The sequence below is a fragment of the Apiospora phragmitis genome (genome assembly GCF_038363925.1).
Source record: "Apiospora phragmitis strain CBS 135458 chromosome Unknown utg000007l:1.0-2108841.0:1.0-2111359.0, whole genome shotgun sequence".
Taxonomy (NCBI): domain Eukaryota; kingdom Fungi; phylum Ascomycota; class Sordariomycetes; order Amphisphaeriales; family Apiosporaceae; genus Apiospora; species Apiospora phragmitis.
This window is the reverse complement of record NW_027117405.1, coordinates 240,045-268,039: the sequence shown is the minus strand read 5'-3', so window position 1 is coordinate 268,039 and position 27,995 is coordinate 240,045. Positions and strand designations below refer to the sequence as shown.

The window sequence follows — 27,995 nt, the reverse complement described above, 5'->3', positions numbered from 1 at the left end:
TCCTCATGTCTCTTGCGTACTTAGTCAAATGTCAACAAATCCTCGCATTCAGTTTGCATTTCAGCTACCCTTCGAGCCATCTCTTTAAGCTCGTCAGCATATCTGACTTCTTCAGCCGGCTCATGCTCGACCCCATCTGCGGCCGCACCACACTGCGGGCATTTGGCCTCATTGATCTGCATGCTGCTCTCTCCTACCGTGAAGAGATGTTTGTTGACGCAGGGGTACCACTGACCAAATCTCGACACACATTTCTGCTCGACACAAGGCTCACATGGCTCGTGGCACTTCTTGCTGCAAACAGAGTGGCTGCATTTGACTTCGCACGGGGCTGAACATGGAGGGCAACTCGCGTCCCCGTGACAGTTCTCCTGGCAAGAATGGCGGCATGTCGAGTGCTGGCGATGGCAGGGTTCTGAACAGAAGCCATGCCTCTGTGCCATCACACGTCCCCGCACCTTCGTGGTACATCTGTAACATTGACTCATGCAACGATGCCCACAAGGCTGCACCGCACCGCAAGTGGCCGGGCATCTGTACATTGCAGTGGTGATATCAACGCAGCACTCCACCGTAACAATGTGCTCGCAACCTGGTACGGTCTTCTTGACCTCGACTTGGCAATCGATGTTCTCGGGGTGCTGTGCCTTCCAGCAGGCTGCTGAGCCCACAACATGGCCACAGCTGAGCTTGAGCTCAAGACCTTTCAATGGCACTTTGCAGTCAGATGGGCATTTATCTCCACAAGCCCGGGGGCATGGATGACTACAGCCATCAAGAGGACGGGGGCAACGGTCCAAACATTTCGCGGCGTTGTGAAGCATGTCCGAGTGACAACGGTACATGCAAGCATGACCACAAGGTAGGCACCGATCACAAGCACGATTGCAGCCACCCTCAGGTGAATGTTGTAGGAAATGGTCCGCCTCTGACACTAGTAAAGAGGATCCGGGATGGCGAGGGCATTCAAGCTCCAGTTGGTTTCCAATGTTCCCATTGGTGCCGAGAATGTCGATAACCCGTGCCCACATGCCAACATTGCCGTAGGTCTCCGAGTTGCCTATAATGTACATGCCGTGCTTCGCTCTCGAAAGAAGAACGTTGATTCTGTTCGATGTGCTCAAGAAGCCGCACTTTTTCTGCTCATTGCTTCTGACCAAGGATATGACCACCACCTTGGCCTCCTCACCCTGGAAATTGTCAACCGTTGCAAGACGCACACTCTTCAGCAGAGATGTCTTGGTGGCTGTGGGAGGCTGGACACTAGTATCATTTGGCAGTTCACCATCGTCCACGTCGAGAGACTTGAGCTCTTCTACGTCCTGATCACCAAGCGATATTTCAACCAGGTTCTTCATTCTTTGGCGAAGACGAAGCAACTGGCCAAGATAAGGTGTGATTACCGCGATGTCATCTGTTCCGTAGATTCCTTGGCGGACCAGATGCTGGACAAGTGCAACTGTCATCTCAATCTCAAAAGAGTTGACATGGGATGTAGAATTGGGATCAAATTGAAGTGCTTGGTCTTCGAGCGCTGTGTGGTTGAACCAAAACAGGCGCTTCTTCATCCCGCACACCTCTGGGTATTCGGCCACCGGGCCTCCATCCTCGAGGTCGGGATATAAAGTGCTCCGAACCAGTTCCGAAATCGATGGGTGCATTCGTCTTTGGGTCTGGAGGGTACTGTACGGCAGCTTTTGCTCGTCATCGTGCGGTGGGGATACGAGACGCTCGAACATGGATACATCAAGTGAGTACTGCGCTCCCCGAGGGTTCGTGCTGTTTAGCTCGAAATTCTGAATTTGCGGCTTAAGCTGCAAGTTGTCCCCAATCAAGATCGCATGCTGGACGGAGGGGAGCAGCGCGGTGAGGTTGTGAGCTTCGAGCACTTCGCCTGCTTCTTCGCCTGGAGTATGGGTTAGTGATATGCAGAGAACCAAAACAAGTCACTGGCCCAGGCATTGAGCCCAGACATAGACTTACAGAGTAACACCTTGCACGGCAACCTTCGCAGCAAATCCGAATTCTTCGCGAGACCAGTCGTCGTGACACCCACGATATTGGCCTCTGAAAGACAACGTAGGTCAACTTCACGTGCAACGCGGTTGCGCTCACCTATGTCAGACTCCCACAACTGGTATACCTCCTGAAGTTCATCGATGATAGGGCCACGCAGCTCATGGGCCCAATGGCAGAAAAGCTTTTGGCGTTCCTCGTGCGTCATAGTCCAGAGGTCGGCATCTAGCAGCTCGGGGGCCTCACGTGAAGTAGCGCTGTTGACAGTGCCACCACGCAGCCACTGCTCCATCCTCTGTTGTGGATGATGATGAACAGCCCGAAAACCCTCGTCATCTACGCCAACATCAGATAGCTCAACCTGGTATCGGGGATTCGTCTCGGCTATAGATAGGAATTGATCGACTCTTTTGTAAGGCATGTTCCAAGTCGATTGAGGCACTCCTGAATGGTTGCCACATGAGAGTCTAGGTCACTGTAGAGACTCCTCAACGAGCGGCTCTCTGATCTTGTGCGATCAGCGTTTTTGGAAATCGTTCGAAGATTCAAGCTCTCCAGACGTGAAGACTTGGACCTTGAACCAATTCGAATGACTTGCTCAACACCTTCATCAACTAGATGCTCCAGTAGCTGATCCAGGGCGTGATTGGTGTAACAGACGCACAATATGGGACCCAGCTTTGCGCGCTGTTTATTGTGAAGCAGAACTTGAACTAACTTCTCGCCAGTATAGCTCTTGCCTGTGCCAGGAGGTCCTTGGATAAGAGCCAAGCTCTTTGACAGGCTGCCCAGAAGGGCCGCAGATTGAGTAGGGTCAAGTGTCGAATGCCGACTTAGTAATGCAGGGTCGAGAGGATCATTGGGCCCGCATTCCAAAGAAGTACCATCTGTCAGAATGCTCAAGTCGAAAACGAAGTCAGGTTTGGTGGAGTATTGAGGAGGAGGTACATCAATGAAGCCGGATTGTTGCTGATCCGGGGCGATCAAATCGATAAAAGGCACCTTCGGGGCTTTGCTCATCTGCTGTAGGGCCTCAAGTGTATGCTGGAAAGACGGAAGCAGCACACCTGGGAATTCTACAAGACATCTTTCCTGGCGGGGCCCGATCGTCTGAAACCACCCCAACGCTTCGAGTACGTTGCACTGTTTGGTATCTGCCAAAAGAAGATGCACGTATGCATAATCGGCTCGGTCCGCAAGAGATTCTCTCTTGGGCGAGACAGTGGCCGCGTCATCCGAATGTGATGCTTTGCCTGAACGATACACAGTCGCGTCGCTAACCACGCAGAAAAGGGTTGATCCATCGTTGCAAATGACGCACACGAGACCGCCCGGCAGCAAACGCTTGGAGTGCGTCCACCATTCCTCTCGGCCGATGCTACCAGAACCTTTCGCGGGTTGTGTGAAGCGAACTAGAATATCAAGGCCTCGGGACCGATGTAAGTCGACCTGCATGGGCTCCGCTCCAATATAAGTGAAGGATCTCACTCTCTGATTCCTAAACTCGGTGGTCTGGGTATTGTGCATCTTCTCTAATTGTGCACGTACAACATCCCGGAGTTGTCCTACCGTGTCTTCGCGAAGAAGACGAAACTCGCGATCGAGTCGCCCAATGATGCCAGGACGATGAAACGAGGCGGGCCTATTGGTAGGCAGGTATTCATCCTTGGCACACATGATCTCATCGGGAGTGGGCAAAATGCTGATATCCTCAATATCCGTGTGGTCGTTATCATGCCGAGGCCCGGTAGAAGAAAGCTGACCAGGAAGATTTTTGGGGAGAACAAATTGGGTAATTGGTTCAACAGGACGGCTTTGCGGGTTACAGACTGGCAATGACTCACCAACTCCAAGACGGCGTTTGATGTAATTCAACCATTGCCGCGCTTGAAGTTCCAGATAATGACTCTGACCTTGGTTGCTAGCTGCATCATCCAGCAAGGGCTCCAATTGACTCACGATTGCAGAGAAATCTTGGCGGACAACGTTGGTGGAGTTGGAGTCGAGCATTATAGACAAAACGCAGAGACTCAGCTCGAGGATGGAAATGCGATCAGGAACGGCCTGCGTGGCATGTGGCTTCTCTGCCGGCATGGAACGCATGAACTCTATGATGAATTCATAGAGTGTCTTCATTCTCCGTCCTCCGATTCCACTTAGGAAATTGTAGATGGCGAAGACTTCTTGTTCGAGCACAGCCGAACCCATCACACGCTGGTGTGTAATGACACGCAGCAAAGGCTCGACCTCAGCAACCCATAAAGTCGCTCTGTCTTGGCTGGACGACGCCTGAGGTAGAGATTGATCAATAAGTGCGCGAATGATTTGCAATCCATCATCCTGTGCCAGGGTTTTGAACATTTCCTGAGACGTGCCAACCTCCCCATCAACAAGTTTAATGGCCATCTCAAAGAAGCGAACACGCGCTGTGCGGTTCGACGCAGCTTGTCGGAGAGTATGCTTCCATTCTCTCAGATCGTCTTGATTACGCACATCATGATGGTTACGGAAGCTGTTGCTGCCCTGTGTGAATGATTGCCGGTTCTGGAAGCCGGTATTGCCTTGTGTCGCTGACTGCTGCCCGCTCTGGGAATCCATGTTACCTTGTGCTGGTGAGCGCGGGCTTTGGAAGCCAGTATTGCCAGGAGTTGTTGGCTGCCGCCAGCTGTGGGGATTGGTATTGCTTTGTGTCGATGTATGCCCGTTTTGGAAGCTGGTACCAAACCGTGTTGCCGGCTGCTGTTGCATCTGGGGATTGGAATTGCCCTGTGCTGATCGCTGCTGACTCTGAGGATTGGGAGCATTTCTTCGTGTTGCTGGCTGTTGCCGGCTCGAAAAATTGGTATCAACTCGTGCTAATGGCTGCTGCTGTTGCCGTCTCTGGGGACTAGGAGCAACAGAGGGACCGTCGTGTGAGAACCTGCAGGCTTCCCCAAACAAGCACTCGCCGGTGCTTGTATATCTGGGGCAAGGCTCCTTGTGCTGCTTCGAGACTTGAAAGGATCTTCCGTTGTTCATGGTGAAGTTGCTGATGTCAAATGGATGTCATCAAGTCGGAAGAATGATGGTATTGGGTTGGAAGAGTGACACGCTACAATGGTATCGGTTGTGTGTATTGGGGAAAGGAAGGTATGGTACAAGTAGAAACCACACGTCAAGTTCGGTCAATAATATCGACGACGACGAAAACTTGAACAGCTGAAGTACAACCTGCTTGAAGGCGGCAGGAAGAGGGTGGGTATGAACGATGGGGGTTGGAAATATTTGAGAGCGTATGCCGGTGTTTATGGTCCAGAGGGAAACAGGACACTTCAAATCCACCAGGAAGTAGAGAGATCAAAATATTGAGATTGAGAGAGTGAGAGAAAAAGAATGTGCTTGTTGGAAGGAAGGTAAGTGAGGTCGATGATGGAAGGATCAGGGTTGGTAAATACTGGTAGAGGTGGGTAGGTGCCTGCCAAAAGAATCCATGAGGTAACCTCACAACAGCCTCACCTAACAGTGACAGGTGTAGGAAGTAAGATTGATGAGATTCAGAACCTTCGCAGTATTGGACAGCGGACGTAGCTTCTCCGTTCCAGAGCTGTAGTGTCACTGTTGTTGTTGACCTGGAAGATTGGCTGGCAAAGATATGGTGAGGTGGATGTGAAAGGGAAGGAAGATGGCGGATCAACAACACAGGTATTACCTAAGGCAGACACTTTGCACCAGATGTAATTAATCAATTGAATATATTTCTACCTCATATACACCTCATTTAATCTTACTGATTGTAGCTACTTCTGTGTTCTCTTTAGAGGAAAAAGAAGGTATTGTCCTCCAGCTGTCGAACTCGTGGCTGCAGTCTACATCATGGGAAAGTTATAGGGGTGGGAGGTGCCGCGGAAGGCCTACTGGATGGCAAAACTGCGGGAGTTCCACCTATTGTTTTTGAGAGACATCGTTGAAATGACCAGAAAAATGCGAGAATCTTCTATTGACGGGGATTGATTAATCTTGTATATGGTGTAGATGCATTCCTTGCTCGTGTACTTTGGCGAGTACACCAAGCATTAATTGTGATGGAGGGAAGTTTTTGTGCGGCGTTGTTGTGGGGGTGGCGGTGCCCTAGGGAACAGCCAAAAGAGGGAACCCCCAGTGGTATTTCTTGGCCATCTTCTTCCTACCACCTTTCAGAATGCAATGCAATCAATCGCCCGCTGGCAGCAAAACGAGGCTGCACTTCAATCCAATCACTTCCATCTACTCAGGTTAGAAAACGGATGCGAAAAATATAGCAGACAAGTGATGATCATTAGATCAGGTTCGAGTTGACAACTTTGTTCCATTGTGATTAATGAGTGTTGTCTTTGCCGTTGCATCCATCGCAAGGCGACTTTGGTCTCCCCTGTCTGTCTTCTTGCTCAACCCTTCTTCGTAAACATACATCAACCATCTTCTTCTTCTTATCCTCCCCCAACGTCCCAAGGTATCTTTTCTATATAAGCCAAATACACTACAGTATATCCGTCATCATCAAGCAGAAAACAAAAACAATAGGCCAACTCGATTGCAGAAGTGCAGTCATTAGGGGGGTTGTGGCGGCATCGCTATGCCGAATAGTGTCGGGGCATTTCGAAATGGCGCCCAGGTAGAACAGAAATGAAAGTATCCCCAACGTCTTCCTTCTCTTCTCCAACAGCAAGGTCGCCACCGACCCAAATTCCCAAGTAATAAAACAAAACACCGACACCGATTTTATAGAACGCCGAGAACGCCTGTGCTCACTGAACCCGGGAAGGAAGACGTGATGCAATGCTGTGTGTCATGAGGGAGACAGAGAGAGAGGGAAAGGATCGTCATCAAGCTCTGCGGCGCACCGAAAGAGCACGTGCCAAACACAGAAACCGTGTACGCCAACAACCCAGGAAAGGAAAAAGAGTGGACGAAAAGAAAAGACCAAAACGCCATTGAAAACACCGTTTATATGCTGGAAGGGGGACCCCCGTGACCGCCTGGCCGATTGATGATGGCATCGATTCCCATGTCCACGCTGGGGAGTCTCTGCCCGTGGCCGAGATACGGGGATCCTCCCGAGGAGTGATGATGCGATTGGCCAGACATTTGCCCATATGCCTGCGCCGTGGTGGACGAAACGGACGAGCTGTAGCCCGACGAGAGGCCGCCGGCGTTGGTGGTGTAGTGCTGGTTGTACGCTTGGTGGCCGAGCTGCATGGGCATGCCGCCGGTGTAGGACCCGCCCGAGAGCGAGCTCGAGCTGGTAGTCTCGGGACTACTGTACGAGGCGTCGAGGTCATCTATTGGGGTTAATCCAATGCCCGAGATGCCGCTGTCGTCGTCATACCCGTGGGAATATCCTTGGCCAGCCTCCTCCACGCGCTCCCGCCGAGCCCCGGCCCGTGCCGCGTTCTGAATGTTCTTCAAACCATTGTTCATGCACTAGATCCGGATAGTCAGCATGGAGAACTGGTTGCTTCCCTCGCATGGGGGAACGAGACGGGAACTGACCTTGGCTTCAACCACGTTCCACTTCTCACCGACACGTTGCGCTAACGGTTGCCAGATCTCTTTGCGCATGCTCATGTACTCCTTGGCAATCCTCTCCAGCTTGCGTGCGTCCCAGTCGTCGGCTCCCTTGCGCTCCATCAACCGTTCGTGCCGTTTCCGGCAAGCATTCGACGTTTTGTTGGGGAAGTAGTTGGTCTGGATCTGGTTCCAGTTGAGGCCCTGTTGCCGGGCGGCAATGAGGTTCTTGTCGTCTTGGGGCGACCAAGCTCCCGAGGACGCTCTGTGGGGTATCGTCTGGGGCATGGCTGCTGCGGTTGCGTACGCATCGTATGCCTGGGAAGCCATGGCAGTCTGGGCTGTTACGTTCGATGGAATTGCTTGGTAGAAGGCCGTGTTGAGCGACATCTGCTGCTGACGGCCATTATATCCAATATCCAGGGGCTGGGAGGGAGCAAGCGACACGGGCATGGCATGCGCGTAGGGATTATGGGCCGCGCTGGAGGAGCGAGTGTGTTTCGGCATGGTGAAGAACGTATGGTGGATATAAGGGAGGAGTAGTAATATGTTTCAGCTCCAGCAAGTGTATTACAATTAGCGACAGCTGGGCAATGTGTGCGTGTGTGTGTGCGTGTGTCCGGTCTGGCGCCAAGCTGGGAGGTTGCCACAGATGGGAAAGAAGACGGAATCACCGAGGACAAATCGTATCAAACGAATGAAGCCAGGAGATGAAACGAACGGGGCAAGGAAAATGGCAAGGAACTATAAGATGAGACAGAGAGAAACGATACGAAAGGAACCGGGTCGTTGATGCTGTAGCGAAAGAGGTCCAGGAGGGGAAGGCGACCAAGCGGGACGGGTCACAAAGTGGACGCGACTCTTTATACGTGAAGCTGTTCGCACAATGACAGCCAGTAGCGCAGTGAAACTCGTTGGTTTGGATGCTGCAGACAGGTTCGGGGCGGTGGATCTGAAACAGAGCTACCAGGCTCGATGAAGGCAAGACTCTAGTCATGGACTGCAGGAAAGATGCTGAAACGGAGAGACTGTGTCTGAATGAGCGGATAGGCAGCTCAGAGAGGGTTGATATTGGTTGAGCGCGTCGCTGGGGTAGCGGCTGTCTGGTGTTGGGCGGTTAGGAAAGATGGCCCGGCATGGCATCGAGGGCGGCTACAGAATCAGAACCTAAAAGGCCCAGGGGGTGGAGAGAGAGAAATATGAACCGAGCGAAGCTGTGTACAGCATGATGCTGATCAAAAATAGTACCAGACTGCAGTTGGTATCAGTAGCCGCCAGCCTTGACGATCATGGCAAAGTGGGACGGAGGTGGGTGTAGAGCGTGTGTATGCAATGCGGGAGGAGGGCACAGGATGAAGCTAATCTCCATCGGGCCACCAGACAAGAGCCACACGCTTGGAATTGGTAAAAAGGAAATTCCCCAACGGCAACAACCTCATTCTTCAGGATGGCATACAAGGATGGCTTAGACGGGCAGTTCGCTACCTTGTAGTGAAGCTTTCCCGTCCACGTGCGATTGCGAGGACCTAACCACTCGACTTGGAAGAAGGTGTGCTGTGCGTTGGCAGCAAGCAATATGGCGCAGGCGTCACACTGGCGACCGAAGTGCCAACAAAATCAGATCATGTCCATTTGATGGAGTGCAATGAACAATGCTGAGGCAGGTAGGTAGGTAGGAGGAGCTCTCCCTCTCGGTCTGGAATGTCTCTCTTGTGGTGGCCCCCAGAAGCTTGAGTCGAGATCCCCAGCAAAGAATCCTCCTCCATGATGAGAAGGTCTCGGGTAGCAGCAGAAAAAAACAACGGAGGGGCTACTGGCGCTTGATTCCTTTGGCCCCAGAAGCCCCCATTTCTGCTCTGTCCGTCTCTCTGCCCCTTACTTCGGAGTCTGGTGTGTTAAAAGATCGAGGTTACAAGGGAAAAGAAACAATTGAAGACGGGCGGGCGGGAAAGCCGGCGTCGGATTGGCTGGGCACAGGACTGAGTCCAAATTAAGAAGTGGCTCTGCTTGGAGGCGCGCGTCTAAATCGCAAGAAAAACAGCACCAACACCGGGCTGTTCGCTCATTGAGGCAACCACGACTTTAATACCATGCCGCTTAGGGTTAGAATCACAGTCGATCTGGGGATATTAATGGGCAAAGGGACATTTGATGAAAAGCGACAGAGGTGTCCGCCATTAATGTCATCATGGAGCAAACTCACCGTCCACCAGCGCTGCTCGTCACGTGAGAAAAGAAAACGTAGAAGGGGCATTGGTCCAATCTCTATTCGTCAGAGGGAGAGACATTTGCCAGTCGCTGCGTTGGAACATCAAATGGACTTTGTTTGAAGTTGGCAGTATCTCTGCTTGTTGGATCAAATACTTTAACGGTGCTAGAAATAGACATGCTCGTAGGTATTTTGCCCAACTCCAGCTTCTGGCGAAACGAAGGACGGATAGGCGCCGCTGAAGGACAGAAAGCAGAAAGACAGTTGAAGATCAGCAGCGCTTGAGCGAGAACCGTTGCGCTGCTTTCCGATCGCGCGCGAACCCCTCCTCCCTCTTTTCTGCCCCCATTATTTGCGGGTAGGATCCACCCCTTGAAGCCGAACAGTTCATCACCGGTTCATCTGCCATCTTGCCATCTTGCCATCCATCTCACCATCACCAGCATAACGGCACCGAACCTTATTTGCCATGCATGCACTACCCAATTTCATGTTTCACCATGCGCGCCTGCAATTACTAAATCGGTATTCAGCTCCTCATTAACGCTTGTTGCAACCGCCCGCCAGAAAATCGATAGGCGTGCATCGCTCAATTGACATTTCTTCGTCTGCACGGATTGCTTTCCTCAACTAAGATCTAGATCCACCTCGGAGAGTGCCTGAGTGCGCTGTTCGCCCCGTTTCATCAGCCGCGCACGAAACAGCCCATCCTTGGGAAGTGACAGACGAGCTACCGCGCCGGAACCGCAGACTGATGATGGGCTTGCATCCGATCCGTCGGCCTGCGCCTTTCTTCTTGACCTAGGTGTGTTCGTACCTCTCAGAGGTATCCTGGACCAGCGGGATTTGGCGCCCTGGCAATCACCAACGTAGATTTGGCCCGGAGTCCTTGTCATCCCGTCGTTATTCCGAGTTTCTTTCACTCTTATGTAAAATCAGCTGAGATGGCCTGCCATCTACAACGAAGGAGAAGAAAAGACCCACCCATCATTCACTTCGGCGCTGACCTCAAGGGCCTTGTATCCGCTCGAGAACCTCATCCAGAATTGCATCCAGGCAGCCAGTCGTCGTGTCTACGATGACAACGTTGTTTTCTGGACGGCAGGGATTTGCCATCCTCTTCCTCAGCACGTCTTCGCTCCGGCCAGAGCTGCTAGCGCCAGCAGGCGGGCAATTGATTCCTGTTCACTAACTCCTCATGGGCTTTCTGGTGCGCAGTCTCTCGTCGAGCAGCGTAAGATCCTCGACCCTGCACTCGACATACCAGTAGGCATAGCCGTGAGTCTTAGCGAGTGCGGAGCCCTGATCGAGCGCCTCTTGGTAGTTGCAGACGCTGTCTACGATGACAATCAACCCTTGCTTGACCGCCTGTTCGGCCATGGCCCATTGGAGCCGATACGCGCTTCTGGCAACCTGGTCAAAAGGGACGTTGCTGTAGTCTTCCAGGAGCGATGATCGAATGATGTCGTGGTCGAGGACCAGGCCGCCAATTGAACGCTGGAGCAGCCTTGCCATGGTGCTTTTCCCTCCGCCTGGCGCGCCCGACATCTGAATCAGCAGCTTCTGTGGCCCTGAATTGCTCATCTTGGCTACCTCATTAGACGAATCAGGATTGAAAGTAGGATTCAAGTATGATCATTTCATTTCGGGAAATAGTGTTCGATGAAATCCAGGTCGATAGGTCTATCAAAAGTTTAATGTGGATGCTGAAAGGCAAACAGAGGGTTCCGTTCAAGCCAGTTACTCGCCACGCTTGCCACGGTGCTCGGGTGCCTGCCTGGCCCACCCCGACCTGTCCGGGCAAGCTTGCTTTTTATCGATTCTGGATCTGAACGTACTCCGTACGACAAAATAGAACTTTTACATCTATGCCAATGTTTTGGAAGATGGCTGGCAAGAGATAGCATACGAACATGCGAAACTCATGGCACATTCACCGTAATCAAGGCTATTTCATCTTACCATTCATGTCGAATTGTCAAGAACATCTTGAAAGAATCAGTCACCGTACACCATCGCTCCCGTCCGTCGATGCGGGTCGCACGGGTACCTAAGAGATAACCCGCCTGCCGCGCTGGACTGGGGACTCATTCTACGGGATACCGCTTTTACAAGATTATCACCGATGAAAACTAACGAGTATGTCCTATGGAGAGCCTAAGCCTCTGCGCTAGTGGGCCTTACTGAATAGGCAGAACGGGTGTGCTTGATAGGAGCTGGTATCCTCTCGCCCAAAAGGAGAGATGTATTTACCCAGCTAGTTCAATGGACTATGGGCAGTAGTTGATCGCGAACGGCTCAAAGATCGGCAGTGCGACGCTTGTTCACACCCGGGACCGAAGATCAGCCTCTAGCAAGCCAGCCTCACCTTCCAGCGTTGCTGCTACCCTCCAACCGGGTGGCCGATGTTTGGGGCTTGTGTGGTATCTTGACTTTGTCAGATCTCATGTACGGCTTTAGGGTGTGCCAAATGCTTACTTCATGATGGTGATCTTGGCAATAGGCCCGACTTTCTGCAGCTGGAGCGGTGACTGTCATTTGCCCATGCCTGCCACTAGTAAACGAGCGCCCGTCGGGATGCCCCAGGAAATATCGGCCATTGGTGATGGCCGTCCAATGACCCGATACCTTCATGATGGCCTACCCGCATGCTACGCAGTCCGACATGGGAAAAGGCCCGATCTACGGGCAACTTCTTCCACGTCAGAAATTGCGATCTTTGATTTCCCCAATTCCACTCAGGTCCTGGGTCTTTTCAGTCTTGACTCTTCTGGTCTTGGATAGAACCGGGCAAGGGTAGTGTTTTGGTTATTTGCATTCAGGCTAAATGGAAAGAGGAGGGAGACCCACCACTGTACCACAAACCCCAGGGGGGTAAAATAGACCGATAGTGGGCTCAGAGACTCCTGGGCAGTTCTGGAGCCTGGGGTTCAGTGGGTTCTCCTCCGCAATCGCCTCCATATTTTCTCCAAATCCTCCCCGCATTGGGCGCTGGAGATTTCGGGTGTATTACCGATAGCGACTCACACTACCGGGCAAAGTCCGCAACAAGCTTTTTCTCTCTCTTCAATACGGGAGGTCGAAGGGATGCAGTCACTACCCAAGAGCACTTCCGGACAAGCCCGTCATGGAAAATGACACGAGCATGCCATCACATCAACCCATCACACGGCACAACATTCTCGGCGTCAGACGGCGGTCAAGAGAGCAGCAGCAGTTCCCAGAGCCAGAGGCCGGCCGTTCAGCTTGGGAAGAGACCATGTGGTGTCTCAATGCCAGGGTTCCGCGTTGCCATTTATCCAATACCCCGACCCCCAGCCATATGCAAGAGGAGCTTCTGGACCCATATGGTTGCATGGGTCGCCTGTTTCGTGGGGTGCCTCGCCAGCCAATGTGATTTGCGCGGAAGGTCGCTTCGGCTTCGAGTGCCCTGCATTCCAGACCGTTCAATGTCAGATTTCTCCGCACCAGGCTAGCTAGCCCCAAGTGAAGAATTGGGTGTGCTGACCTCTCTGGGCCTGCATCGCGGATCCTACCTAAGTGACGGGAACCGCAGAACGTTATATATTACGGGACATCCCTTCTGCAATTGCTCCGTTGAGCTCTCCCCCTTTTCCCCAGCCACCCCCCAGGCACACCTACTTAATATTGCACCTGCTCGCCCACTCTGCTGGGTCGGATCGTCGTCGCCTCCTGCCGCACACTCTCAGCCAAGAAACAGACCTTGGGTCAACAAGATCTCCACCTAAGGGTGCGCTGTTACTACTAAGGAAAAGAAAAGCAAAATATCCGTTGCCCATTATGGTCGCGGCAGATACCGGAGCGGCGCTCTACGATGCCGCCCTGAAGCGTCGCCAGAACCTCATGGGTAAAAGTGGCCCGATGGCCCTGGTGAAGAACTTCAAGGTGTTCCGCATCGCCGCCTTCGCCTGTATCGGTGGTGTTCTGTACGGCTACAACCAAGGAATGTTCTCGGGTCTCCTCACGATGCCCGCCTTTGAGCAGCGTAAGTTCATCTTCTCTCTTCCATGGGGACTGTGGTCGAGTCGGGAAGCACGTAGTGAATGTACACTAACAGTAGCCAAGACATGGGTGAATACGCTCCTCTCGACCCCACAGCGGACCAGACCAAGAAGGGATGGCTCACTGCCATTCTCGAGCTCGGCGCCTGGATTGGCACCTTACTGTCCGGTTTCCTCGCCGAGTCCATTTCCAGAAAGTACGGTATTTTGGTGGCCACGACCGTGTTCGTGATCGGCGTCATCATCCAGGCCACGGCGCAGAGCAGCACCTACCACGGCATCCTCGGCGGCCGGTTCATCACCGGTATGGGCGTCGGCAGCCTGGCCATGATCGTGCCCATCTACAACAGCGAGGTCGCGCCGCCCGAGGTCCGCGGCGCGCTCGTCGCGCTGCAGCAGCTGGCCATCACGTTCGGCATCATGGTCTCCTTCTGGATCGACTACGGCACCAACTACATCGGCGGCGTGACGCTGGGGGAGCAGAAGGACGCGGCCTGGCTCGTGCCCATCTGCCTGCAGCTCGCGCCGGCCCTGCTACTTTTTATTGGCATGATCTTCATGCCCTTCTCGCCGCGCTGGCTCATCCACCACGGCCGCGAGGGCGAGGCGCGCAAGAACCTCGCCGACCTCCGCGGCCTGCCCGAGGACCACGAGCTGGTCGAGCTCGAGTTCCTCGAGATCAAGGCGCAGTCGCTGTTCGAGAAGCGCTCCGTCGCCGAGATGTTCCCGCACTTGCGCGAGCCGACCAACTGGAACATCTTCAAGCTGCAGTTCGTCGCCATCGGCGCCCTCTTCAAGACTAAGCCCATGTTCAAGCGCGTCATTGTCGCCAGCGTCACCATGTTCTTCCAGCAGTGGACCGGCATCAACGCGATCCTGTACTACGCGCCCCAGATCTTCCAGGGCCTTGGGCTCAACGGCACCGAGATCAGTCTCCTCGCCACCGGCGTCGTCGGGATCGTCATGTTCGTCGCCACCATCCCCGCCGTGCTCTATGTCGACCGCCTCGGCCGCAAGCCCGTCTTGACCATTGGAGCGCTTGGCATGGCGTCGTGCCACTACATCATCGCCATCCTGGTGGCCAAGAACTCGATGCGATGGCAGGAGCAGCGGGCGGCCGGTTGGGCGGCGTGCGTCATGGTGTGGCTTTTCGTCATCCACTTCGGGATACTCCTGGGGACCCTGCTCCTGGATTCTCGTGGCCGAGGTTTGGCCGTTGAGTATCCGCCCCTACGGTGTTTCTCTTGGTGCCTCGAGTAACTGGGTAAGATAACCAACTCCTGTCCCTTTTTGAAATTATTTCCTCCATCTTCCCCTCCCGCCTCGATTAACTGTGATGTACGCTAACACCCATCGACCAGATGAACAACTTCATTGTCGGACAAGTTACCCCTGATCTGCTTCAGAAGATTGGCTACGGAACCTACTTGCTCTTCGGTATCCTGACTACGATCGGCGCCGCTTTCATTTGGTTCTACGTCCCTGAGACTAAGCGATTGACACTCGAGGAGATGGTATGTACCCAACAGCAACCACAAAAGCTACGAGCTAGCCTCGACCCCCTTTTCCCCTTTTCTCAAGCTACTAGTGAGGATAGGCTAACTCGATCTAACTATAGGATGTCGTGTTCGGATCCGTCGGTACCGCTCAAGCGGACTACGAGCGCATGGAGGAGATCAACCACGAGATTGGACTGACTGCCATGATCTCCGGTCTCGGCGGCCATGGCAGCGATGAGAAGCATGCCATGGAGCCCATGGGTGACGAGAAAGTGGCCGTCGAGCAGAAGGCCTAAGCTTGTCGAATGTTTGGACACAGCCCGAAGAAACCCTGGACGGTCAACGGGCTTAGGACCAGAGACGCACTGAATAAGAGTTGCAGTCTAGCTCGCTTACCAACCAACCTTTTATCATATATTTACATTTAATGGTCATCTAGATATAGATCCACGAATTTCATTGGATACAACGATCAAGATTTCCTATTCGAAGTTTGCTTGGACCTGGACTAGCCATCCCGGTGCCAGCTGATCCGTTGCGATTCGGGCCTTGATTAGCCCACTGCCCAAGGAGGTCTAGCAGAGAAGCCAGCCATTCAATGGGGACTTATCCTGCACGTGAAGGCAGTGCGTGCAAACTCGGGAGTGGGATTGGTGGTTTACAAGCAAACATCTCACCTTCCTAATGCGGTGTCCTTTTCATCAGTGCTAAGTTAGCACCGTGCCACCACCACTACACAAGAATAGATCGACCCAGTGCTTCGGAACCAATACGCTGCTCTTTTGGCCGCCACGTAAACCCGCTGATGATTGGTTTACCTACATATACACCCGCCCCCCTGAAAGTTTGACCATTTCATATCCTTGTGTGTGAGCCCTTGTACAGGTATTTCATGTGTCTGCAATACCTCTAGCGTGCTGAAACGTATAACAGCTGTTCAGCTTTTATTGTAGTAATTCCTCTGTTTTTTTATGTTTCAAATGGACGTTCGATGTACTTCCTACCCAAATATAGTCTTTCAATACTTCGTCTGAGGTCCGAAACGGTATCCGTCAATTAACAAACTTTCAGGGATCCTATTGTAGTATTGTAGAGTTACATGTTCGAAATAAACGCAACCATATCCCGGTTGTAATGATGACGCACATGAAATGCATGCATGCGACGTTGTCCTTCCCCCTTTTCCCCGCTGTTCCATCTGAACGCTGTCTACAGCCCCCAGGACGGACGAACATGAGGCATTGGTAAACTTCTGCCGTAGAGAGAATGCGAGTGTGATGATCGACAAAATGTTTAATGAATTGTGGAAAATGATGCATACCTTGCAGTCATCACCGAGACGTAATACAGGTGGCAGTGTACTTGTTAAACGCATCGTCCTTGAGTTTTGAGCAGCTGCTCTGCATTGTTCCAGGGTGGGGACGAAATGAAAAGTGACAATGCGTGTATATGTGATGGTATATTCGCAATAAAATTGCCATTTGCTTTTTTAGACAGCGGGCTGCCATCGGAACACCGCCCGAAAGAAGCAAACATGGCATGCCATGCAGATCGTGGGGTCGAGCTATCTGCCCCCAAGATTGCCCCTTCCTCATCTCACGTAAGCATGCAGGTAGATAAGTAGGGCGTCGATCTAAGCAAGATGATAGATGTAGTAATGCATGTAATTACATACACACAAAACACCCTAATATGCAGGCGCCCCGTTGGTAAGCAACCCACGTGGGGTGGCGATGCTCTTATTGCAGCGAGAACATATTACCAACGGAGCAAATAGTTTATTAACGACCCACGATATTATTATATTTCAGCGGCAATACTCCGAAAAGTGCCGAAATGACAGGGATTCCGGACATTTTATTTCCCAACAATTGCCGAACCGGCGGTTTCTCCAATGACCTCAGTTGACTGAAAGTCCCGATAGGTATAACCTCTACCTATCGCACAGGTTCATACTCCTTTCTAGGGCATGGCTGGTTGGGCTACTCGGGATTCTCTTGGGGCCGAGAGCTGACGTGGTTCTCCTTGTATCACTAATTAGAACCGGCCCATCACTCAACTAATACCTTACATCCCGGGCGTCATTAGCCAGTAAAGTCCAGTAAGAAGTTACAACAAGCTATTTTAAAAAATGTTAAGGCCAGAAATAAATGAAGCCATTGAATCGGTTGGTACGTATATGTTCTGTTCTTTCACACATGTATAGCCGTACGTAGAATGAGGCAGAGGGCACGAATGGGAGAAAGAGGGCAAAGAAACGAAAAGTGAAAAGAGCGAGAAAAAGACAAAAAGCTCAGTCTGGAGCCCCCGTCGGGACTCGAACAACAGACCTACGAAAACCCGCGCGCAGGGTTTTACCCATAGCTTGCCCTTTTCGTTTTACGGCGCTGCGGATTCGTCAACCCGCGCGCCAACCAGAGGGGCCAACAGGCGGTTGCTGAACTTTCAAGTTATCAGGTATCACGTATGTACCTATGTAGGGTGTTTGTACTTATATAGGGTGTGTCTCTACTATATTGGTTGTCTGAAGTTTGCCACCTGGCAACCATTTTTATTATTACATTAGGTTTGCCGCCTGGCAACCACTTTTATTATAAAGTTGATTACCGGAGTAAAGTGAAATAACAGCTCTGACCGAGCAACACAGGCGATAGAGAAATGCTCGTATCTAGCTTCGTTTTGCTACGGGGAGCGGTGTCTAGGAAAAAGGGTCATACATGAGCAACAACTAGCTCCAGTATCCGCCATGGTTAGAAATTGGTATATTGAGTTTTTGACACCCAAACCCGCCAAGCTATCAGCCCTTTCCGTTGCTCTTCGGCACAACTTTGGCAATTGCTTTTCGGCACGACTTTCGCAGCTGCATCAAACCACAAAGTAATCCAGAGCAGTATTGGAACTCGAGGGGTATAGTCTGTTCGATATATTGAAATACGAATAGTAAATAAGTCACTTGCTATCCTTTATAGACGAATATCTTATAATTATAGGACTTGTCATAGACAGCTGCTGCTACGACCACCACCACTAATACTACTTCGCCATCAGGGTCAGTAGAGATAACGATTATCTTAGGTGTCATGAACCGTGGAGGAATGGTACAAAATATCTTCTTAAGCTTTTCCGGCACGCCCCCGGAGTCCCGGAGGGCGGGCGGATCTTGACCGGCGGTAGCGGGTGGCGCTGCACATACCGCAGTTCCCCCGGTTCAACTTAAACAGGCAAAAGAATGTGGAATCAAAGTTGCACTAGGAATTACCTGACAAGGATTCCCTGATCCCTCAAGATTGTTTATACTCTCACTTTTAACGGGAGGAAAATTATTGAAAGCGCTTCCGTGGGTGTGCCCTTCGGGGTAAGATTCTAGTAGGATATTTACCACTAGGATTGATCCTCCTTTTGAACCGTTTCCCCTCGAAATACGTGTTACCAAATGATAACCACAGCTCATCATTAAGGTTCACTACTTGGCAGACAATATCTACAACTAACCTCGCTTCACTCGGTACTTGCTTTTCATCAAATAAAGGATTTGGAAAATAGTCTTCTCTATTATCCCGATTAAGGAGCTAATAGGGTGACCAGGGATCCATTGAAACTACCTACTGTTGTTTATTGTTCTCTCAGCCTTTTCTATGAAGAGGGCCTCATGCGCAACACCTCGGGCACCTCCATCCCCAGAAACAGCTTCATGACCACCATGGCGGCCAGCTTGGGCTCCATCTTGATGCCGCTCCGGCCGATGCCCAGGATCAGCTCGAGGCGGTACTCGTCGAGCCGCGGCGGGATGTCGAGCGTCGAGGTCTCGGGCGCGCCCCGGACCATGCAACCGCACTGCTTGTCGTCGTTGGTCGTTTCTTCTTCTTTCAAGAACGATCCAGACGTTGACCCAGACGTAGATGCGGACACGGACTTGGTGGAGGGGTCGGCCTTCTCCTTCAGGCGGCCGTGGTGGAAGACGAACTCGGTCCGGTCCGGCTTGGCCCAGAAGACGGCGTGGCAGTTGGTGTCCGGGTTGCCGACGATGAGCGTGGGGTCCCCGCTGAAGGCGCCGTCCCCGAAGTCGAAGGCGAGCACCCGCAGCTCGTTCTCGAGCGCCCGCGGCAGCGTCTTGGAGGGGCGGGGCCGGACCGGCGTGGACCGGCGGGCACTGCTGCGGCTGGACGGCGGCGGCGGCGTCGATGGCAGGTACCGAAGCGGCGACGACTTGCCCTTGTGGCTGTTGCTGTTCTTGACGGTGAGGGGGCTCTTGCTGCTCTTGGGGCGATTGTGGAAGGCGAGGGGGCTCTTGCTGATGGGGGAGCTCATGAAGGCGGTTGTGGCGGAGGAGGAAGACGACGACGACGACGGCCGGCTCGGGATCATCTTTCGGGACTGGCTGGCTGTTCGTGACTGTGTACTTTTAGCTGTTTCGGCGGTTTTGCGTAAGGGCACACTTACCTGATGGTTCCTGAGGCGAGAGAGCGATGCGGCCCGCGCCAGAGTTGAGTGCCTGCCATGGTGCTTTAAGAGCGTTGGCTCGAACAAAGGCAGTGTTTCATGGCCTTTGCCCGTGTTGTATGTGCTTGTGTTGAGCGCAAAGACGTCACCGTATAAAGGCAGCAGATCACTCTGGCCCTTGATCAAAGAAAGCCCTGTTTCACCATTGTCGTCGACAAAAGGCACCACCACTACCGCCCAGGTAGGCAGGCAGGTGGTGTTGGAACTCCATGCCTCCATCCAAACAAACGATGGGCGGTGAAAGAGGAGAGAACAATACCAAACGGTTGACAACGGCCCCGCCCATCTGTCTCAGGAAACAATACGATTGTGGTTGATACTGAGAGCCTGGTACGCCAGGCTCTGAGTAACAGAGCAAATGTTTGAGAAAACAATGGCCGTCGAGAGAACCTTTAATACCCCTCGAGTCCCCACGGCAAAAGTCTCCATTGCTTCTTTTTCATTCCATTATCTGAAACCCCGACCTCCCCCTCCCCCCCTCTCTTTGGATACCCAAATAAACAACTCAGCAACGTATCCACTGCGGTCGAGAAGACCCCATCATGAAGAAAAGAACGGTAAGCCAGAGAATCGCGGAACCAATCATGGCCGCCGCCGCCGTTTTCACATCCCCACAAGCCTGGGGACCACCACCACCATGGGTGGTGGAGATACTTGAAGTCGCCGGACGAGTACCGGCGCCAGCTGATGATGGAGTACGCCCTCGCCGAGTACGACTACGTCATCACCGAGGCCGAGGCCGACGAGATCTTCCTGCAGCCCCACTGGTGGGAGGACGTCGACGAGTTCGTGCAGTACATGAAGGACGTCAACTTCGGGACCTCCATTGCCGGCACCGCCAACGTGGCGCTGCCGAGCAGTCTGCGCGTCTACACGGACGCGGAGCTCGACGCGATGGAGGAGACGGGCGACTTCTACCCGTCCACGCCGGAGCTGTCGCCGTCGTCGAGCAGTAGTAGCACTAGCACTGTTGCCGTCGACTCCTTGGAGCTCGAGAACGAGTGGCTGCTGGAGGAGGAGGACCAGGACGAGGACGAGGACGAGGACGAGGACGAGGGGCTTCCATCTTACGGTGAGTCCGTCCTCGCTGTGTCGCCTCCTACTTACATGGATGCCGTGGACGCCCTCTTTCGGCTCTGGGCCAGGAGCTCGAGATCCTCGGACTGGTCAACCAGGACTACTGTGAGCAGCCTGAGCAGCCTGAGAAGCCTGAGGAGCCTGAGGAGGACGAGACAGAGGCGCAGCAGCTGGACGACCTGTCCTGCTGGCTCGACTCTCTGCTCGTCCCCATTACGCCGCACGCCTCCATCGAGATCCCCGCCGCGGAAGAGGCCGATGATGTCGCCGAGATCATCCTCGACACCCAGCCTCCCCTGAGCCCCGTCACGGTGGTGGAGACCCATGAAGCCGTCGAGGTCACCATGGAAGTGGCCACTCCGGCAGTTGTAGAAGTAGTGGTAAAGAAGAGTGAGACGACCACGTCGCTCCTTCCCATCACTGCCCCTACTGCTACTACGACTACCACCACCCGCCGCGAGCGGTTCGGCCTCCGGGTCGGCAAGGTGAAGACCAACTTCTGGCGCGGACTCAAGGCCATCGGCTGCTCTTCTTCGTCTCGGCCTAGAGCCTTCTGGGGAGGTAAGTCCGGGCGGCTCTGCTAGGTAAGCTGGAGTTTCGGTTTGGCGGCGTACTTTCGTTTTTATGCTTTGTTTTGTTTTGCTCATTGTTTTGTTTTGTTCAATCCGGGTAACTGTATACCCTTCTCATTAGTTGCTAGTTAATAACTAATCTTGCTCATTCCCACCTACCGTCTCCTGTTCAAGTGACCTCGATGATCAAGACGCAGTGTCATTACTGCAAGGCAGTTCGTCCACGCAGGTCTCACTCAAGGGATGTAAATGTGGCGGTGCGAGTTAATCGATGCAATTCCCAGCTAAGTACATCTCTCATATGAAGCAAAACGGCTATATATAACCATCAATCGTAATCTTGTCTCATCATCATCTACATGCAAGTGTAGTGATTTATGTTCTTTCAAAGTGTTGTTTCCGTTCCATATCCAGTATCCCTTTCCCTGCCTAGTCTCTTCGCAGAACCAGAAGCCCAATTTCATAATCCCAACGCCAGTGAACATATCTTATCTTTCATTTTCGAATAAACATTAAAAATTGTGGACGCAAGCCTGCTTCTAGAGCACTGAACTGCCCCTCGTCATTGGTTAGACGCGTAGACGCGGCGGTGCGAGTGGGAGCTGGTGCGGCGGCTGTGGGGGCTCCGGCTGTGTCGGTGGCCGTGGCGGTGGTAGTGCGTCTCGCGGACGTACGTCTTGCGGTTCGAGGCGGAGCGGTCACCGCGGAACCAGGCGAGGACGGCGGTGAAGAAGAAGAAGATGCAGTTCATGATGCCGAAGGCCCACGACGCCTTGAGCATGGCGCACGTCTTGTCCGTGGTGCTGTGGATGCCGTTGACGTCGGCCGAGCCGAAGATACCGAAGCTGATGTCGTACGAGCTGCCGCGCGTGATGTGGGTGCAGTCGGCCTTGGCGATGAAAGCCAGGTAGTAGACGGCCGCGATGAAGGCGCCCACGAAGCCGAGGTCGATGACGGAGACGAAGAGCGCATTGGTCGAGGAGCGGTGGTAGCTGAAGAGCGTGAAGATGGCCCAGGCCAGCCCCAGGACCGAGACAATGAATAGGATCAGGATATAATCGGCGTAAGCGCATTGACAGTGACATATCCATGAACAAAGTAGGCCAGCATGCCCATTGTCGGGATCTGCATTGGGGGTGAAAGGTCAGCATTATGTCTTTCTGGGGACTTTGCGCAGTGAGACAAGAGGGGTGGGCAACTTACCAAAGTGAGGATCTGCATGAACCGCCAGAACGTGAAGAAGACGGCGAACATCATGTTGGGCAACAGGTATGTGAGACTGAAGCTTTGAAATCGGACGGTAAGCTGTCTGGTGGTACGAGGGCGATTGATTCGGCCGTATGATATGTCGCTATGCGCTTCAGCAAGCAATTGGGTGTAATCGGACCAGCTCGTCGCACTCAATTGGCGATCCAGTAATGGGAGGTGAGAGTGGCTGATAGGTGAACAAGAAAGACTTCAGATGGGATAGGGACCCTTTGTGCGTCCTGGACGGATTTTAAGAGAAATCCAGGGAAGAATTGAACAGAATAGTAGGTGGAGCGTCGCAGCTGGGCAGCAAGGGTCGTTCCCTGTTTTTAATAGAAACGAGAGAATATCACCCTAAGCTAGATCAATTGACCAGTCTGATCTGATCTTGAGCGCGACAGCGCAATCGACAGAAAATGACGAGTAGTCTGTCTCTTAATGGTGGTGGCTGGTTTTTCCTGCCAATCGCGACGACAACAGTTCCCTCCCACCAAGCTTTGCGCCTGCAGGGCAACGGGGTGAGCTAATGACGTCGCTGATCAGCGCTCGGAACTGCCTAATTCTGCCTGGCGTATAACGTTCCGGGGGGATCAACCTTGGACACTGAGGTTACTTCGGACGACCAACTATGTACCAGCAAGCAGCTTTCAGAGAATTGAATCGAAATGGATCTCAAAGATTGACGAGCTTCCAGGAACAAACAAGAAAAAACTATTCATGACGGGACATAGCCACTCAACTTATAGATATGCCTAGAATGCAGGAAAAGAAAATAAGGTCGCGACAGCGCTGGATCTGCGGGTCATCGGGCATGAATTGGCCGGTGGTCGGCGTTCGCTCATCGTTCTGAAGCGTTGTCAGCCAGAAATGGCGGGGGCTGGCAGCGCTGGCAACTGCCCAGGATGCTGCAGCTGCTTGTCTTGGCGCTTTTCCGCAAGCCACGTTTTCTGACCGAGATCCCCTGTCTCTCCAGCCCATTAATCCGAGTGTTGGTTTCCGTTTGCGCCGTTCGCGAACTCTTTCATTTGCCAACTCTCTGAGACTCAGCTGATCCGATCCTTTCGCGTGTCAAACTTGGTGTCTTGTCCAATTGGACGTCGGATTGGAGGTGTCGTTAGTGCAGGTTCTCAAAGTTGAGGGTGTTCCCGTGCCCCGCTGCCAAGACAACCACGACCAGCTTCAGCTCCTGGGCGCTGAAACTTGGGAAATTGACTTCACTGTTCCAGCCCTCCAGGCGGCCATGTGCAGGCTGTGGCCGCCCGGCCGAGACCTTATTCTTATCCCAGCCTTGGCTGACGTTTGGCATGCATCGATGAGATGGTCGAAACTTTTTCTTGACTTCAAGAGAGAGATAGTAGCCAACAGGTTATTTTTCTGTCATACTTGGTTGCCATGACTTCAAGGGTTCCTCATGCAGGTCCTTGTTCACGGCGACAATCCACAAATGTTGCATTCTGCAGCTCGTGTTGGATCATGTCTCCGTTCATTTTGATGCAACGAAAATCAGCCCAACTCCATCCGACTGCGTCCAAAGCAGACCGCCCATTAAAAAGGCTGACCATACCAAACGCGACGCGCTAAACGCGACTTCCCAAGTGAATCCAAGCTATGAGGGGGTTGTCTGTCCAGGAGACCGTCTCGTTATCAATTTTTCGGTTGGCGAATTGGTTACTTTATGGATGCTGGCAGACATGGCTCGGGCACGTACGATGGCAAACACCATTGGGCTGCGACTAGTTATCTGCCAGGGGACACAGAGTGCGGCTGTCAACTCTCACGAGCCCTCGAAGGTGGTGGTCCAACAGTAGGTAATCAATCTGACGGGCCTTGGTACCCTTCGGCACTGATTGACCCCATGACCCACACCTACCGGATAAACTCAAGGACAAGTCCCGGGTTGTCGGTTGGTCCTTTGGTATGACACCACTGGCTGGCCCCGAAGCCGTCGACCTTGATCAAGTACAGTGTAACATGAGTAATACCCTCTCCGAAGCTACAAACCCGGATATCGGATGTTGGGACATTACACGGCATCACGTTGGTCGGAAGGCATGGGTATCGTTATATCATTCCTAACTCTCATGGAGTACGTTACAGTTGCACAAGTGTGTGTGTGTGCCCTTTGCTCATCTACTGCCTATCCCCACCCGCGCCCGTCCTCATCATCACGCCGACGCACCACCGAGCCCGAGCTCCTTGATGAAGATGGCCGCTGCCTTCTCGCCAATCGTGAGCGCTGTGTTGTTGGTGTTGGCACCGATGTTCTCCGGCACGATGCTGAGGTCGGCGAGCTTGAGGCCCTCGACGCCGTAGACGCTCAGGTTTCCGTCCACGACGCCCCCGTTCTCCCGCGGCGCCATCTTGCACGTGCCCAGCGAGTGCCAGGTCGTGTTGACGTTCTCGCGCAGGAACTGCTCGATGGCCGCGTCGTCCTCGGCCGTGTACTCGACGTCTTGTATGTCGGACGCGGGCTGCGATGATGATATTAAGGCCGCCTCGGTCTCGACGCACGCCGCCTTGGAGCCCGCCGGGAACTTGGGTGGCCCGCCGCCAGCTCGCCGCGGTACATGTGCGTGCGCCGCATCAGCTCGCGCTGCTTCTTGTAGGCCCAGATCTGCTTCTTGAGGTCGACGTCGTGCGCGTCGGTGAAGAAGCCGACGTCGAAGTCGAGTGGGTCGTCCACGCTCGGGCCGGTGATATGCATGTGGCCGCGCGAGTAGGGGTAGGCTGTGTAGGTGCCGGTCGTGATGTACTGTCCTACTGGGACGGTGGTCGGGTCACCCAGGAAACTGTTGGCGAAAAGATGTAAGAATCACGAAGAAGTCAATGGAGGAATGAATACATTTACCACATAACGGTAGCCATCAACATGAGTGGCCTGCTCGGCGAGTTCTTGAAGTCCCGATCCCACGCCGTCTGGAACTCGGCCCAGCGCCGCCACCTCCGGCTCGGACGGCCGGATCTTGGCGCCGAAGTCGATCGTGTTCCAGCCCAGCGACTTGTCCTTCTTCTCCAGCATCGTCGCGAAGTCGGCGCGGCCGCCGAGCAGCGCGTCGATGGTCTCGTCGGGCCGCAGGCCGGTACGGTACGGGTAGAGCAGCAGGTGGTGGTCCTGGTAGTCGGCGCCCACGCCCGGCACGTCCGCCACCAGCGGCACGCCTGCCTGCTTCAGGACTTCGGGGCTGCCGACGCCCGACCGCTCCAGCACCGAGGGCGTGCCGAGGGCGCCACAGGACACGATGACCATGCGGCGGGCCCTGACGGTGCGCGAGGGCGCCGCGGTCAGCGCGATGCTGGCCTGGAAGTGCGGGTTGGCGCGGTACTCGACGCCGGCGGCCTTCTTGTTGTTTTCGTCGATCAGCACTCGCACCACCTGCGCCTCGACAACGACGTGCAGATTCGGGTACTTGTTGGTGTCCTCGAGCTTCGGGTGCAGGTAGACGTGGGCCGCGTCCTGACGCTTCCCTTCCTTGCAGACGGTCCGCCACCACTTGGCGATGCCGTCGTTGGAGTCGAGGCTCTGCAGGTCCTCGATCTCGCGCATGCCCATGCTCTTCGCGGCCGCGATCAGGTCGGCTTCGGACTCGGTGCCCCGGTGGCCGCCGTCGGTGATCTGAACAGGGCCGTCGTATCCGTGGACTGCCTCGTCCCCCGTGCCGTGGTATGTTTCCAACTGCGCGATGGTGTCAGATGATATGTAGGCGGAACCTAGCCGAGGTGACTAGTAACTCACCCTCTTCATATACGGCAGGATCTCGTCGCCGACCACCCGGGCGTCTTCCACGAGTCGAAGTCGGGCCGCTGCGCGCGCGTGTACATCATGAAGTTGACGGACGAGCCGCCGCCCAGGATGCCGCCCGCCGGCACGACGGGCGCGCGGCCGGCCAGCTGCGGCGCCTGGTTGCCCTGGTAGAAGAGCGCCGCCTTGTTCGACGGCTGCAGCAGCGACAGGAACGGCGCCGGGTTCACGACGGCCGGGTCGTTGTGGTTGTTGCGGCCGCCCTCGATGACGAGGATCGACAGGCTCGGGTCCGCCTCGGCCAGCCGGGCGGCGACGACGCAGCCGGCGGTGCCGCCTATGCGAGAGTGAAAAACTCGGTTAGCGGCGAGAACTTTCTTTCGGGAGAATGTAGGAAAGAAACAGCGAGAACTTGCCTCCGGCAATGATAACATCGACCTCGTCGATGTCATCGGCGCTTTTCGTGTGGATGCCCATGGTGATCGATGGGTATGGGTATATAAATACAGCAGGCTAGGAACAGTAAGCTAGAGAAGCTTAAACGAAGGATTCATAGTTCCAGCCTCGCTTTCCCTCGGGATGTTGGCCTCTTTCATATGCGACCCCAAAGACACCACCCTCGCAAGATCAATATGCACCATACACCCAACAACAGAGGACTGCGGGGTCTCGTCCCACAGTGCAGGGCATGTGTCCCCCGAGCTAGCTGCTGATGCATGTAGTTCGTACCACCAGACATATTGCAGGAGTCTCAAATTGTGACAGCTCAGCCTTAGCAGGCTGCCTAGATGCGACCCAGACCAAGCTTAGAAGGAGGCACGGAGAAGGCTAGGAGGTGGTCACTCGCAGCACGGCCCCCAAAGATAGCAAGGTGGCTTTCAATGGCGAGAGCGGGAAGGCAAGGCCGCTTGCTTAGCCCGTCTCCATGTCTTGGAACACCACCTGTGACGGGCGGCGGGCGGGCTTGCAGAGGTCCCTGGGAAACTTGGTGGGCGTACAGTAATCATCTCATTTGGCGCGCCATCATTGGTGGCCCCCCAATGCAGAGTAACCACCCGGCATTGAATTGATTCCAGACATCCCACGCCACATGGGGTCATACAAACAAACTGTGCGTCCAGTTCATGCGGGGAAGGAAAGTACATCCGTGGAGAGGGTATTATTTGAAGCATTTGTTTCCTGTTCTGCTGGGCCCGGCTGGGTGTGGAGTCGTTGTTCGGAATAGAACATACTAGAGCCCCCGCTTCTCATTCCCTCCCCAGCCCCTTTTCTCCAGATAGATCTGGCGCCTGATAGAGACATGACTTTTCCCCGCATGGAGCCAAGTGATGTGCCCCAATGATCTGGATTAGGTAAACCGAGGTTATATTGCCTGATGCGCTCCATACTGGCTTATATTTTTTTCTTCTCTCATTGGCAGGTTTGTGTGAACCGGTTCCCATCGAATTGATCTAAAGCCACGCAGGGACGAGAGTGACAAGATAAACGAACAACGTGATCACTAGAAGAAGCAGGGAAGTTCCCATCGGGTCTTCTTTTAGGTCGAGAACGTACCAACACGTGCGCTAAGCAAATTGGACTGCTCGTTTC

The 27,995-nt window shown here is 53.7% G+C and overlaps 9 protein-coding genes across 9 annotated transcripts; 2 read left to right on the top strand and 7 right to left on the bottom strand.

The window, feature by feature from the left end:
* Positions 1-20: 20 nt before the first annotated feature.
* PG994_007060 (nf-x1 finger and helicase domain containing protein) lies at positions 21-4,614 on the bottom strand (the record flags this gene model as incomplete). Its single annotated transcript, XM_066858469.1, has 3 exons — positions 21-1,906; positions 1,984-2,460; positions 2,493-4,614. The coding sequence occupies 3 exons, from the start codon at positions 4,612-4,614 to the stop codon at positions 21-23; spliced, it is 4,485 nt and encodes a 1,494-aa protein (XP_066715411.1).
* A 2,364-nt stretch (positions 4,615-6,978) lies between these two features.
* Positions 6,979-8,046, bottom strand: PG994_007059 (uncharacterized protein; the record flags this gene model as incomplete). Its single annotated transcript, XM_066858468.1, has 2 exons — positions 6,979-7,455; positions 7,525-8,046. The coding sequence occupies 2 exons, from the start codon at positions 8,044-8,046 to the stop codon at positions 6,979-6,981; spliced, it is 999 nt and encodes a 332-aa protein (XP_066715410.1).
* A 2,890-nt stretch (positions 8,047-10,936) lies between these two features.
* On the bottom strand, positions 10,937-11,332 carry PG994_007058 (ATP-binding protein; the record flags this gene model as incomplete). Its single annotated transcript, XM_066858467.1, has 1 exon — positions 10,937-11,332. The coding sequence occupies one exon, from the start codon at positions 11,330-11,332 to the stop codon at positions 10,937-10,939; it is 396 nt and encodes a 131-aa protein (XP_066715409.1).
* Positions 11,333-13,549: 2,217 nt separating this feature from the next.
* Positions 13,550-15,565, top strand: PG994_007057 (high-affinity glucose transporter; the record flags this gene model as incomplete). The annotated part of the gene is made up of 4 exons (XM_066858466.1): positions 13,550-13,754; positions 13,835-14,985; positions 15,132-15,284; positions 15,389-15,565. 4 exons carry the CDS (start codon positions 13,550-13,552, stop codon positions 15,563-15,565), a joined length of 1,686 nt encoding a protein of 561 aa, XP_066715408.1.
* Positions 15,566-18,902: 3,337 nt separating this feature from the next.
* Positions 18,903-19,634, bottom strand: PG994_007056 (uncharacterized protein; the record flags this gene model as incomplete). The annotated part of the gene is made up of 1 exon (XM_066858465.1): positions 18,903-19,634. The coding sequence occupies one exon, from the start codon at positions 19,632-19,634 to the stop codon at positions 18,903-18,905; it is 732 nt and encodes a 243-aa protein (XP_066715407.1).
* A 677-nt stretch (positions 19,635-20,311) lies between these two features.
* On the top strand, positions 20,312-21,430 carry PG994_007055 (uncharacterized protein; the record flags this gene model as incomplete). The annotated part of the gene is made up of 3 exons (XM_066858464.1): positions 20,312-20,326; positions 20,388-20,885; positions 20,960-21,430. 3 exons carry the CDS (start codon positions 20,312-20,314, stop codon positions 21,428-21,430), a joined length of 984 nt encoding a protein of 327 aa, XP_066715406.1.
* A 550-nt stretch (positions 21,431-21,980) lies between these two features.
* On the bottom strand, positions 21,981-22,675 carry PG994_007054 (uncharacterized protein; the record flags this gene model as incomplete). The annotated part of the gene is made up of 2 exons (XM_066858463.1): positions 21,981-22,543; positions 22,618-22,675. The coding sequence occupies 2 exons, from the start codon at positions 22,673-22,675 to the stop codon at positions 21,981-21,983; spliced, it is 621 nt and encodes a 206-aa protein (XP_066715405.1).
* A 1,105-nt stretch (positions 22,676-23,780) lies between these two features.
* PG994_007053 (uncharacterized protein) lies at positions 23,781-23,972 on the bottom strand (the record flags this gene model as incomplete). Its single annotated transcript, XM_066858462.1, has 1 exon — positions 23,781-23,972. One exon carries the CDS (start codon positions 23,970-23,972, stop codon positions 23,781-23,783), a length of 192 nt encoding a protein of 63 aa, XP_066715404.1.
* Positions 23,973-24,831: 859 nt separating this feature from the next.
* Positions 24,832-26,882, bottom strand: PG994_007052 (gmc oxidoreductase; the record flags this gene model as incomplete). Its single annotated transcript, XM_066858461.1, has 5 exons — positions 24,832-25,118; positions 25,178-25,418; positions 25,509-26,374; positions 26,413-26,742; positions 26,780-26,882. 5 exons carry the CDS (start codon positions 26,880-26,882, stop codon positions 24,832-24,834), a joined length of 1,827 nt encoding a protein of 608 aa, XP_066715403.1.
* Between the last annotated feature and the right edge of the window lie 1,113 nt (positions 26,883-27,995).